The sequence below is a fragment of the Eriocheir sinensis genome, chromosome 36, assembly GCF_024679095.1.
Source record: "Eriocheir sinensis breed Jianghai 21 chromosome 36, ASM2467909v1, whole genome shotgun sequence".
Classification (NCBI taxonomy): domain Eukaryota; kingdom Metazoa; phylum Arthropoda; class Malacostraca; order Decapoda; family Varunidae; genus Eriocheir; species Eriocheir sinensis.
The window spans coordinates 13,469,557-13,482,995 of record NC_066544.1 but is presented as its reverse complement, the minus strand read 5'-3'; the positions used below and the strand labels follow the sequence as shown (position 1 = coordinate 13,482,995).

General features: G+C 46.1%; 2 protein-coding genes and 1 long non-coding RNA gene across 7 annotated transcripts in view; 2 read left to right on the top strand and 1 right to left on the bottom strand.

The window, feature by feature from the left end:
- LOC127007860 (ATP-binding cassette sub-family G member 8-like) overlaps positions 1-5,432 on the top strand; it is a 111,770-nt gene extending 106,338 nt beyond the window's left edge. Inside the window, exons 12-16 of the mRNA XM_050879266.1 lie at positions 362-545; positions 2,506-2,797; positions 3,850-4,101; positions 4,430-4,582; positions 5,047-5,432. Of these exons, the coding sequence (XP_050735223.1) occupies positions 362-545; positions 2,506-2,797; positions 3,850-4,101; positions 4,430-4,582; positions 5,047-5,235 (1,070 nt within the window). The 3' untranslated portion in view covers positions 5,236-5,432. The remainder of the gene's footprint in view (positions 1-361; positions 546-2,505; positions 2,798-3,849; positions 4,102-4,429; positions 4,583-5,046) is intronic.
- Positions 5,433-5,447: 15 nt separating this feature from the next.
- On the top strand, positions 5,448-9,212 carry LOC127007867 (uncharacterized). Of its 2 annotated transcripts, XR_007760618.1 has the most exons (3): positions 5,448-5,542; positions 5,690-6,789; positions 6,942-9,212. It is a non-coding gene; the product is annotated as an uncharacterized LOC127007867 (long non-coding RNA). The 2 variants fall into 2 exon arrangements; XR_007760617.1 differs by having other exon boundaries at positions 5,451-6,789.
- A 359-nt stretch (positions 9,213-9,571) lies between these two features.
- The window catches only part of LOC127007862 (long-chain-fatty-acid--CoA ligase 4-like), a 46,002-nt gene continuing 42,134 nt past the window's right edge, over positions 9,572-13,439 (bottom strand). For all 4 annotated transcript variants that reach the window (XM_050879274.1, XM_050879273.1, XM_050879275.1 and 1 more), the window contains one exon: positions 9,572-13,328. In XM_050879274.1, coding sequence (XP_050735231.1) covers positions 13,174-13,328 — 155 coding nt within the window. In that variant the 3' untranslated portion in view covers positions 9,572-13,173. The remainder of the gene's footprint in view (positions 13,329-13,439) is intronic.

The window sequence follows — 13,439 nt, the reverse complement described above, 5'->3', positions numbered from 1 at the left end:
ATTTTTTTTTCCGTAGATTTTTTTCACTTTTTTATTTAGTGTATTTACGTGGTTTTATTTCTTGGATTTAAGTCTTTTTCTTTCTTTCTTTCAATGCAAGTGTTTATTCCTCAAATTTGTCTTATTTCAACCACAATACCCCCCAATGAATTCCTGCTCAATGCAACGGAGATCAGCACTGAGGCCACGCGCATCTATTGCCCTTTCACGCCCCTTAAAACATCTCTACCTATCAAACACAAGCAAACCACATTTCCTTAACAAACTCCTTCTCAATGTGACGGAGATGAACACCGAGACCACGCGCATCAATACCACACACCCCCAACCTCACCTTTACCTTCCCGCCCTCCCACTACAGTTGACCTCGTGACCCTGGATGACCTGAGCGCGGAGGCCATGTTGGAGTCATCGCAGCGAGTGGAGATGCTCGCCGACACGTTCAGGAGGCGGCAGGAGGCCCTCAGTGACCCCGGCCCTCCGCTGCCCCTCCCGCCGAAGGTCCGGAAGGAGAACCTGTGTCTGCAGCTCCTCGGTCTCTGGATGTGAGTGGAGGGAGGTGGAGGGTGGAGATCGAGGAAAGTGCGGAGAGAGGTGGAAGGCGGAAGGAAGGTCATATGCACTGTTGGATGGTCGCCGGGAAGGACTGGATAGATGAAGAGAAATAGGGAAGGTTATAGTGTGAGATGTGAGGTGACAGAAATGGTTTAGAGGTTAGTGGAAGGTGTGGAAGGAAGTGGATGGCTTGGGGGAGGAAGTGGAAGGAAGTTAATGACTGCTAGAAAGGTTTGGGTGTAGCTGGAGGGGTGTGGAAGGTTAGATAGAAGCAAAGATGGAGGGTGTTGGAGAAAGTGGTTGGTATAAGTGGAGGATGTAGATGAGTTAGATGGTTGTTGGAAGGACATGTAAGGGGTGGATGGTTGCAGGAAGGAAGTGGAGAGGGGCAGACGGTGGCAGGGAAGGTGTGAAAGTGGAGGATGTAGATGAGATTGATGGTTCTTGGAAGGACATATAAGACTTGGATGGTTGCAGGAAGGAAGTGGAGAGGGGCAGACGGTGGCAGGGAAGGTGTGAAAGTGGAGGATGTAGATAGATTGATGGTTCTTGGAAGGACATATAAGACTTGGATGGTTGCAGGAAGGAAGTGGAGAGGGGCAGGCTGTGGCAGGGAAGGTGTGAAAGTGGAGGATGTAGATGAGATTGATGGTTCTTGGAAGGACATATAAGACTTGGATGGTTGCAGGAAGGAAGTGGAGAGAGGCAGACGGTGGCAGGGAAGGTGTGAAAGTGGAGGATGTAGATGAGTTTGATGGTTCTTGGAAGGACATATAAGACTTGGATGGTTGCAGGAAGGAAGTGGAGAGGCAGACGGTGGCAGGGAAGATGTGACAGCAAGATGGGTTCAAATTATCGGATTGTAGGGCAGCGGAGGGGATGCGGAAAGTGGGAAGGGGCGGAGATGAACCACAAAAGTCACAGGGAAGCATCTTGAGGTTGGCAGAAAATGGCACGCAGGTGATATTAGAGGTAGAGGGAAGTAGAGAGAGTTAGTTAGTGGTGGTGGTGGCGGTGGTAGAAAGTCTGAGAAGGGAGAGGGAGAAGAAGAGAGAGCAAAAAGAGAGGAGAGAAACCAATCTATAGATTGTATTGTTCACAGACACCACTAGAGAGAGAGAGAGAGAGAGAGAGAGAGAGAGAGAGAGAGAGAGAGAGAGAGAGAGAGAGAGAGAGAGAGAGAGAGAGAGAGAGAGAGAGAGAGAGAGAGAGAGAGAGAGAGAGAGAGAGAGAGAGAGAGAGAGAGAGAGAGAGAGAGAGAGAGAGAGAGAGAGAGAGAGAGTCAGCATCCAGATGGAGAGATGCTTTTACTCTTCCTCCTCCTCCTCCTCCTCCTCCTCTTCCTACTCCTCCTTCCCCCCCCCCTTCCCCATGTGCCCCCCAGCAAAGAAAAAAAAAAGAAAAGAAAACGCAGCAACAGAAATTTACTACACGAAAAACACCTTCAATACCTCCTTCTCCTCCTCCTCCAATTCCCTTACAACTTGATACTTAGAATATTCACCAAAGAAAACTCACTTATAATCCCTCCCCCCCCTCAGTAAGTCCTCCCCAATAAACATAATATTAAAAAAAATAGAAAACATCTTAAAAATGACCTCTGCCCCGTCCTCCTCCTCGTTCCAGCCGCCCCATGACCTACCAGTTCCCTTACAACATGATAAAACTCAAAATAAACACAATAAAACTCTAACAACTACCCCCCTGACCCCATGTCCTCCCTAGCAGACAAAGTAAAGAGAAAACCACGAAAAAACACCTTCAAAATGACCCCCTTCTCACTCCTCCTCGTTCCAGACGCGCCATGACCTACCAATTGATCTCAAAATAAACACAAATAAGACTAACAACTACCCCCTGCCCCCATGTCCTCCCTAGCAGACAGAGTAAAGAGAAAACCACGAAAAAACACCTTCAAAATGACCCCCTTCTCACTCCTCCTCGTTCCAGCCGCGCCATGATCTACCAGTTCCCTTACAACATGATGAACTGGCTGGCGGTGACGCTGGTGGCTGGGATAATGTCCGTGGTGGTGGGCGCCGTGTACTGGGACGTGCGCTCCGGCCTTCTTCAGCAGCAGGACAACGTCAACAACCGGGCCACCTTCCACTATGTCATGGCAAGCCTCGCCCTCTGGCCCGTTCTGCTCATGGCGATATCCGAGGTGTGGCGCGACAAGCCGGCGGTGGCGAGGGATGTGGCGGACGGTCTCTACTCCAAGGGCATCTATATACTGACGAAGGTATTAGACGAAGAGAAAAGAGTGTGTGGTTGGTCTAGTTCTGTGTGGTGATTGTGGTGATGATATGGGTGTTTTTGTGGTAGTGATTGGTGTTGAAATTGGTGACTGATAGGATTAACGGTCTCTGCTCCAAGGGCATCTATATACTGACGAAGGTATTAGACGAAGAGAAAAGAGTGTGTGGTTGGTCTAGTTCTGGGTGTTGTATGGTGATTCTGGTGATGGTGTGGTAGTGATTGGTGTTGAAATTGGTGACTGGTATGGTTGACGAGCTGTACTCTCCTAAGGGCATCTATATACTGACGAAGGTGAGGGATTGTAAAAGGATTGGTGACGGGTTTTTAAATGCTTGTTGAGTGACTGGTGGTGAAATTTAGTATAGATGTGGCTGTTTGTAGTGACTGATGTAGCTGATTGGGTCTACTTCAAGGGCATCTATATACTGACGAAGGTGAGGGATTATAAAGGGATTGGTGATGGGTTTTGATAGCTTGTTGAGTGCCTGGTGGTGAAATTTAGTATAGATGTGGCTGTTTAGGGTGACTGATGTAGCTGACTGGGTCTACTTCAAGGGCATCTATATGCTGACGAAGGTAGGGTGTTGGTGGTGCTGTGTGGTGGTTGTGGTGGTTTTATAGATGTTTCTGTGGTGACTGGTGATGAAGGGCGGTGTTTGATTCAAGTAAAAGCGGAATACATCACTTCTTAACATAAACTAAGTTATAACGTGACAAGAAAAGCATAAACATTACCTTCAGCGCCTTCTACAGCGCCTCCTTCACCCCCTTCTTCACTTCACCTCCTTCACCGCCTCCTTCACCTACTCCTTCACCTCCTTTACCTCCTCCTTCATCCCCTCCTCCACCTCCTCCTTCACCTCCTCCTTCATCCCCTCCTTCACCGCCTCCTTCACCTCCTCCTTCACCTCCTCCTTCATCCCCTCCTTCACCTACTCCTTCACCTGCTCCTTTACCTCCTCCTTCATCCCCTCCTCCACCTCCTCCTTCACCGCCTCCTTCATCCCCCTCCTTCACCGCCTCCTCCACCCACAGATCTGCTACAGCTTCCTGGCGGCGGGCGGGACCTTCCTCGCCTACATCCTGCCAGCGTACTCCATGGCGGGCTTCCCCACGGCCGAGCAGTTCTACCTCTACCTGGGCTACATGCTGCTCTACCTCTACGCCGTCCGCGCCCTCGCCATCGCCGCCGCCTGCGTGTTCGACTCCCGCCACGCCGCCGCCATGACCACCGGCTTCCTCCTGACGGTGGCAACGCTTGGGTCTGGGCTCACGCTCCACCCCTTGGTTAGTAACTCTTGGCTTCCTCCTGTGTGTGTGTGTGTGTGTGTGTGTGTGTGTGTGTGTGTGTGTGTGTGTGTGTGTGTGTGTGTGTGTGTGTCCTGTTGTTCTTGTTTCTTCCTTCTTCACCTTCTGCTTCATCTTCCTCTACGTAAATCTTTCTCCTCTGCCTATCTTCTCTATCTTCTTTGTCTTTATATTCTTCTTCTCTTCCCTCCTCGTCCTCGCTTATTTTCCTTCACTCTCCTTTGCACCTTCATCCTCCTCTCTTACTTTCCTACGCGTCACCCCAAGCCCACCCCCTGACAAGCTTAACCCCCCTCCTCCCCTCCAGGACGTGTCGCTGTGGGCGTGGCCGACTCTGTGGTGGTCGCCCGTTCGGTGGGTGTTGCACGAGGTTGAGCGGCAGGAGTTCCAGGACACCAACGAGTTCGGGTGTGACAGAAATCCCGTGTTGCAGGACTCGCTCTCCGCCATACAGAGGAAGGTGAGGACGGGGCGGAGGATGGGGTGTGTGTGTGTGTGGGTGTGTGTGTGTGTGTGGGTGTGTGTGTGTGTGTGTGTGTGTGTGTGTGTGTGAGAGAGAGAGAGAGAGAGAGAGAGAGAGAGAGAGAGAGAGAGAGAGAGAGAGAGAGAGAGAGAGAGAGAGAGAGAGAGAGAGAGAATAATAGATTAGTGACCCCTTTTGGCAGTATTTCAGATAAGCATAACAAATAAAAATTGAAATATTACATGAATTTAGTTGCGAGAGACGATAATTCTAACCCTCTCCTATGTATCTAAGGAAGTTTACTCAATATACCTTCTAAATCATGTGTAATATTTTTAGAGAAGACATTCACAGACACACTAATTATATGGGCGAGTTTACTGTCTTATCATCCCATTATCGAACTATCTTCACGACCCGAACTAACCATCACCGCCTCCCCTCCTTCCCCCTTTCCCCAGGCGCCGTGCGGGGTGGTGAAGGGCTCGGAGGCGCTCCAGTACATGGGCCTGCAGGAACCCAGCCTCCCCGACGCCTTCTACCCCGCCGTGTTCCTGCTGGCGGCGTACGTGGTGAGCCAGATCGTCACCATCATCGCCTTCGTCGCCAGCAAGAAGCCCAACAGGACCAAGAAGTATAGGACGGAGTAGCGGGGCGGTGCACGGGGGGGGAGGGGTTGTTGCTGCCTCGTCCCAGCCTCACACGTGTCTCTTGTGACCTGTGGAGCGTGACGAAAGGAAACGGCAAGACAGGATCGGATCGTCTTCGTTTTTGTCGCCAGCAGGAAGTCCAACACGAAGAAGGAATGAAGGATGGAATAGCAAGAGAATCATTAAGTGGTTGCTGCCTCGTCCCAGACTCACATTAAGTGGTTGCTGCCTCGTCCCAGACTCACACGTGGCCCTTGTAACCCGATGACCGTGGCGGAGGAGAAGGCAAGACCAAGGGCAAGGAAAGGTCATCATCGTCTTCGTCTTCGTCGCCACCAGGAAGCCCAACACGAAGAAGGAATGAAGGATGGAATAGGAAAAGAATCATTAAGTGGTTGCTGCCTCGCCCCAGACTCACACGTGGAGGAGAAGGCAAGATCAAGGGCAAGGAAAGGTCATCATCGTCTTCGTCTTCGTCGCCAGCAGGAAGTCCAACACGAAGAAGGAATGAAGGATGGAATAGGAAAAGAATCATTAAGTGGTTGTTGCCTAATCTCGAGGGTCACGTCTGGTTGACCATGGCGGAGGGCAGAGGCCGGGATGAGGTTGCCCGCGTCACCGAACCATGGAAAATATGCATAAACTGGAAGAAAAAGATAAAAAAAAAAAGATGTTCGATAAAAAAGATGTTCGATTCGGTTCACGTGACATCCTCCAGACTCCTTGAAATGTTAACCACGGAACTATTTATTATTCTTACGTAACTCTTGATTCATCTTACTGGTGCTTGAGGGAGGGACTGGTTGGCAGGTGTGTGTGTGTGTGTGTGTGTGTGTGTCAGGGTGAATGTAGTTATGGGGTAGATCACAAGACTCATACCCCTCCCTCCCAATACTTAATCATATTCGTATTGTACTCATACCCCTACCCCTCCTACCCCTCCCCCCCAACACACACACCACCTCATTAACGAAAGGGGGGGGGGAAGGAGGAGGAGGAGGAGGCAACAAGTGAATGACGCAGTGATTCAGTTGATGCTTCACTGCGCTCGAACAATATGTCTCTCCTCTATCTCCAGCGTTCCCTTACTCACCGCCTACGTACATCGCCTTATAGTATTACGAAATGTTGTATAAAGAACTGTTGTATATGCCAAATAAGTGGATGCAAGTCGCGTTTATGAAGGAAAATGTCCATAGCTGCGTCCGCCCGTGGTTGCTTCACTGGGTCGAAACGGAATACCAGTCAGTCGAGTTGCCAGACGCTGCCAAGTAACCAGACGATACTTACATACTGCGTTACCAGATTGTCGTACTTAGCCTCTTCATGTTTTCCGATTTCCGACCCCAAAAATGTCTCCTCCACTCCAGTAACCACATTTATTTATAGTTACCGTTGAAAGGTTTAATTATTAGTGTCTTTTTGCTATAGTTAAGTGTCTAAAAAGAGCTGCTTACCAGAATGTCGTACGTAGCCTCATGTTTTCCAATTTCCGACCCCAAAAATGTCTCCTCCACTCCAGTAACTACATTTATTTATAGTTACCGTTGAAAGGTTTATTTATTAGTGTCTTTTTGCTATAGTTAAGTGTCTAAAAAGAGCTGCTTACCAGAATGTCGTACGTAGCATCATGTTTTCCAATTTCCGACCCCAAAAATGTCTCCTCCACTCCGGTAACCACATTTATTTATAGTTACCGTTGAAAGGTTTAATTATTAGTGTCTTTTTGCTATAGTTAAGTGTCTAAAAACGGTAAATACATGGGGAGAAATCTTAGAATGAAAGTAAATACAATGGTGGATACGATAATTTGGCAACGTTGCTTACATACACCATTTGCTACCAGTCTTTCGGTGTGTGAGGGTATCCGTTGAGGTCCTCGGCGGCGGCTGGACAACTCAACACGGTAAGAGGGAACTATCGGAACTGTCACTGTGAACCTATTGTGTCCATGTGTTTGTGTGTGCTGGAAGAGAAGATGGAAAGTGATTGAAGTGAAGGTATAGGTTTTGAGGACAGACATGGAGACAGGTATAATGTGCGTGTGTATTTGTGTGTGGTTCCATGATGTGACGGTAGGGGAAAATGGCCACAGGAGTTTCGAGAGCAGACAGGTAGATAGGTATTGCGTGTGTGTATTTGTGTGTGTGTGTGTGTGTGTGTGTGTGTGTGTGTGTGTGTGTGTGTGTGTGTGTTTTGTGCTGGAAGGAAAGATGGGAACATGAGATTTGAGAACAGACAGACAGACAGGTTTTACAGCAGCGGACGATCACGAAAATGGCGAGCGATCCGTCTTGTTGACCTAATTTAAGTACTTTACCGTGACTGCATTTGCTCACTGCTCACTCGTGCGTGCGTTCGTTCGTCGTGTACAGTGCGTCATTTCCTCATCGTCATCGTAGTGTTGTAACGATCGCCTCCACATGTTCTATAAGCCTAACTAGCGGCCGTTCGGTGCCTCGTTCTCTTCTAAGTAGCGACCATCACATCGCCGGCAGCTAGAATCGTAACTCATTTCTGAATCACTTGTTTTATTGTACATATTGCCTCTAGCTGCTCTGTACATTTATTTGCGTGTCATTGCTGCATCTTATGACCGCCTTGACGTGACAGCAAACTTGGGTCAATTAGAGGCGAGAGGGAACCAAGGTCATTCTAGATAATTGGTCCACATTTAGACCATTAACAAGCTATGACCGCCGTGCGTAACCCAGAGGACCGTAACCAGACCACACCAGATTAAGGGGAACCAATGTCATTCCAGATAGTTGCTCCACATTTAGACAACTCACAAACCCCGCCTGCCGTAAGAAACCTAAAGGACAGTAACCAAACCACATCTGAATAAGGGGAACCAATGTCATTCCGGATACTTGCTCCACATTCAAACAGTTCACAAACCCCGCCTGCCGTAAGGAACCCAAAGGACAGTAACCAGACCACACCGGAATTATGGCATGTGCCCCTTATAAAATTTAAACCAACCCCAAATTGAAATAGTTCAGATCTTAAAGGGAGGCGTGAAAGGAGTCGAGTCTGAATTTTAATCTCGGAGCAATGCGGTCCTGTCATCTAGTTGCCCAAATTATGGCTGAGGATAGTTTTGTGGTCACGAGTCCTCGAGAATGGCCTTCTAAAAGACATCAAAACTGTAGGGCAGGTCACCATGGCCTTCCTCCCGCCGTCCTGAGCGCCCCAAGGCCCCGGGAGCGAGGTGGAGGCGGCGAGCAAGGTCTGATAATGTCTAAGGTGTCAAAATGTCTGTACTCCACTTGTAAAGACCATCATGTGTACTTTCTCTCAAACCAAGGTCTGGGTGTACGGGTCTTCCAGCTGGGTTTGGTCTGCACACCTCCGCTGATCCATGAAAGAGTACCTTTGTCTTCTACACTTAAAGATGCCTTGAAATTGCAATTCAAATGGTGAATCTTTCTATTCAACAAAGGACCTTTTTGTTGTAGATATTTACTACTAACTCTTCTGTTCTGTGTTTGAAGGTTCCGTCAGCAACTGTATTATAAGTCATTGAAGTTGTGAACTCTAAATTCGTAATCCTTTCCATGATCATTTTGTCTGACAAGGTGGGGTCTTCCTCTGCTAATATTACTAATATCAATTGGAATTTCTAAACTGTTATGTTTGTTCTTTTGTTGTTCAATATCTTAGGTCTATTTTTAAACACTTGAAACAAAGCAATTTAACTCTGTTGCTTGGCAAATGTAATAAATTAAAGTCATCAAGAGTCTAGGTGTGCCCAGATGCTTTGCCCCCCGGACCTTGTTTAAGCTTCCGTCCTGAGCCCCTGAACACTGTACACCCAGGCCTTGGCATCACCGCTCAGGCTCTGATCAGCAGTGTGCGCCACATGCTCCGGAGTGTTGTCAGTTGTCGTGTGTGTGAGGCGTCTTTATTGTTTTTTGCATTTTGGATATATTTTGTTACCATGATTAATGTAAATAAATGTATATTTACAGCAGTGTCTGAATTCTTGTCATTTACTGATCTAGTGCTAAGAACAGCCATAGCTAAAGGTGTCATTCATAAGTCACGTGATGCCCTTGGGACGGCGGGTGTCTGGGAAACAACGTTACAGAGAAGGAAGCCGTTCATGTGCTGTGATGCAAATTTTCAAGAGTGAATTACAATTTTTCTCAGGAAAAGCTACTTCCAACATATTTTCTCTCAGTACAGGCATGTAATTGGAAATGAGTAATGAAGGCAAAAAATTGTTTAAGGGCTGCCATTATTTTTTTGAGCTGGAAATAATCATCTGTTAGTAAGGGAGAGCTTGGAACACAGCCACAAAGCCTTCTCCAGGAGAAAATAAAAGCTGATGTACATACCATACGAAATTTATTAATGGTAAATGTTTTACCAGTTATGCAAAAATAATACATATAAATTATATACATTTGTTTCTTCCTAAGGCTCCTCATTCAAAACAATCATATTCTTTTTTTTCTTATTGCAAATTAAAAATTGATCTCAGCGAGCACCCGGCTATTGTGCAACACTTGCCACGTGACCAACAGCATAACGTCCTCTATTTCCTAACACTCGTGACCTCCACTGGACAGGGTTGTGTTTGGGGTCCAGCGAATCCTGAAGGCATCACAGCACACTGCAGCACCTCAGGCAGATGGCAGGCACAGCACCGCCCAGTCTGCTGCAAGGTGCTCATGTCATTTGTGTCCTAAGGTGAGTGCATATTAGTAGTCGTACAGTCTTTTGATTTTGCAGATTCATGCCCAACGAAGGCTGCTCATTGGTAGTAAATCTGATTTAATCATAATCACTTGATTGTGCAGTTCGGTGATACGAGTTTTTACTCATGAGACAAGTCCAGCCCAGCCAGCAACACTCAGCCAGTATTTATCATTCAAAATACAAATATCTTGCTGTTAAGGCGTCCGGCTGGTCCACAGTGTTGCCGGCTGTGTCCCCATCCTGCCTTGCACTGCCTTCAACACTGCTGAGGAGGATGACTCGCTGCCCCTAACAAGTCTTACTAAGTTGTCCAAGTATGAATTTGAGAATTATGAAAATAATTCCACGTCAAGCTATTTCGTCCAGCACAGAGGTCTTAGACTTAGAGGATGGCTTCACTGAGTATTGACACACTGGCCACAGCTAAGCCTGAGTGCTGCATCTCACTGGCCAATCTAAAATGCCCATAATGCATCAACCTACGAGTATAAAATAAATACAAAAAGTTCCAGAGAAAGCATGAGCCAAAACATTTCTAATTGCACAACATACCCATAACATTCAATACATCACAAAACAATGGTGTGCCCAAATTCTGTATGTGTGTAACAAAGGGCGATGCAATTTAACTTCAAAGGTAAATACGTGCTTTTGTAAATAAATTCAGACACAAACAATCTAACCTCTGCTGCCTCAATGGTTTGGTCTTGGCCACATTACACGTTGGAGGCTAAACGACCAAAATCAAAAGTTGAACATTGACAAACTTATAATTTTTGACATTCAAGGACAGCATGTTGGCTTCTAATGGAAGTATTTATGGATTATCAATGGATGGGTGAACAATCTGATGTCCATGGTAATGTTTGGGATGCCATGATGAGAATGATGAGATGAGATGAGTCTTGATGCTCGTCCTAACACAGTCGCTGCTCGGCGTGGCCTTCATGCGACAGACCTTGTAGCTTCATGCTTGTAACATTATCACTTTTCATCTTTGTGCTGTATTGTTTTGTGCTGTGTTAAGGGCCAACAATACCAGACTGATGTGCACGTTATGTACGCTGCTGAAGCTTGGATGATCTAGCGCTCCCAGCAATACACGACAAGGCAAAAGTTCAAAGAAGTTCAATATCTGCGTGGTAAGCCTAATTCGCCACTACACGGCTGTCACATCCAACTCCCTCCAGACAGCCTGTTCAGTGTGGCGAGTGCCTGTCCGCAGTACTCTATAAATTACCACATCTGAGTTTAAGCAACATTAAACTGTGTGCTTCTTACTGATTACTTGACTGACACCATTTACTAAATTAAGAGCTGGTGGCATTGCTGTGGACTTCACGAGGGCCCGGCAGTGTAGTTAAGCTTCGTCCAATACATCGATATGGAACACTGAACTCAAGGAAGTACAAACACTTCACTTTTACTACCTAGTCAGTTATAAATAAAAACAATGTTACACAATCACTAATAACCATCTAGTGTGCAACATCTGCTATTGGGTATCGTATGACTGTATGTATTATGATGTATAAGCTGTGTGTATACATGTCTGTGAATGCAAAGCTGCCCTGAGCAGTAATTCCTTCCCTGACCTCCAAGTGTCACTGTAAAAGCTCACATGTTGTCTTGGTTCACAAGTCATTTTTGTAACTGCCCCTCAGAGCACTGGTGGTTGTTTTTACTGTTAGAAAGTGTCACTACTTCCTGCAGATGCAGTTATATTGAATATTTGGTCCTCAAATGCTAAAAATTAATTACACAGTGCACAATATAATAGTGCTATCTGGCCTGCAAAATAATTGTTTTAAAAAAGAATGCCTGCAGAATTATTCTACAAAATTTATGTCTTTGAAGTAGACAAATAACAACATTGCAGTTGACATGGAATGAAAAATCTGCAAAACTACATTCTCCAGGAATTTCTATATAATGCTTACAGTCTGGTGCTTAGATGCACGCAGAGGCTGAGGGTTGGGACGCGGCCTTCAGCAAAAAAATGTATCACTTGGCAGCCTCTTTGTGCCACTGCCATGAATGACTTAAATGGCTCACTTTACTACAAGTTAGTTGTTGCATTCAGCTTTTCTTAACATGAAAGGAAACTTTAACAATTTCACAATATGTTGTACAAGTGTTAAACAAAAGACTAGCATCAGATTTACTCCATAATAAATAATATTAAGGATTAGGTAGGTGGGAGGTATTCAAGGTACTTCATGACTCTAGGAACACAATCTCTCACTCACAGAGATTTTGTTGTTGCTAAAGTGTGTGATTATAAGCTCTAGTTTATATTTGCTATCACATTTTTTGCACTCGGGTACATCTTATGCGAGTGGATCTCCATAGTCCAGAAAAGTGTGGTCTAATAAACCTCATTTTAACAATTGACAAAGCCTGAAAACTGATGTTAGTGATGGCACACTTCTGATGAAATGGAAAACAAAATAATAAATGTGGGCTGGTGTTTACCCAATGTAACATTTAAAATTAATGGTTTCTGGAAAATAAAAGACCTAACTGTAGCAAAACATTCTTTCACAGGCCACTGTAGATGTGCAACTTTAAAAATTCAGAGCTGCAATGAAGCAATGACACAATGCTCTTAATGTGCTCTCACTGCAGCCACCCGGGAGACAGAGGCTGCTTGGAGTAAGGCACAGTGGGGCACACCAAGCTCTCAACACTGGACAAGACACTTGACCTCTGCTGTGAAGGCAAGATGGTTTGTCTGGCAGCTACACACACAAGGTGCGACACATCACTTTATCTTCACTAACACAACACACGATGCAACACTAGGACAATTATCAACACAGAGGTCAAACAAAGGTCAAACATTCAGCCAATTTCCTTATCATGTAAAGTAATAAATTATTTTACACATTTTACAAGTGACCCTTCATGTCCCTACACACAAGGGTCACAAACGTTCTTAACAATCAGTCTCTGCAGCAACAAATGAAACAAAATATTTACAACTCTTGGTAAACTAAAGGTAAAACTTACTTGTTCCTATTCAACAGCAAACCATAATGTTCTAAGCCTACACAGAAAGTAAGAATAAGTTATCAAACACCTTCGCTTAAAATTTTGCTTTTTGCAGAGCTTCCCCTTGGTTGAGGTGTCCTCCAATGCGCTCCACGTCTGGTCATTACCTGCGGCGGAGCCAACGATCCTGAGCGGCAGCTGTCACGTTCCGGCCCGGCGTGGGGCCACACCCAGGCTCTAGGAGGCGTACATGCGGTTGATGGCGTCCTGGTACTTGACTTGAATGCTCTTGCGCTTGAGCTTGAAGGCAGCCGTGACCAGGCCGGTGTCGGGCGTCCAGAGCTCAGAGGTGAGGAAGAGTGCCGTGGGCAGCTCAAACCTCTCCAACTTGGCTGTAATTCAGAGGCTCATTAATGTTGTGTTCAAGGACTTTCTAGCTTGACAGATCTACCAGACTCATTGGTATTCATACACCTCCTAAGGGTTAAGATTAGAGAACATAA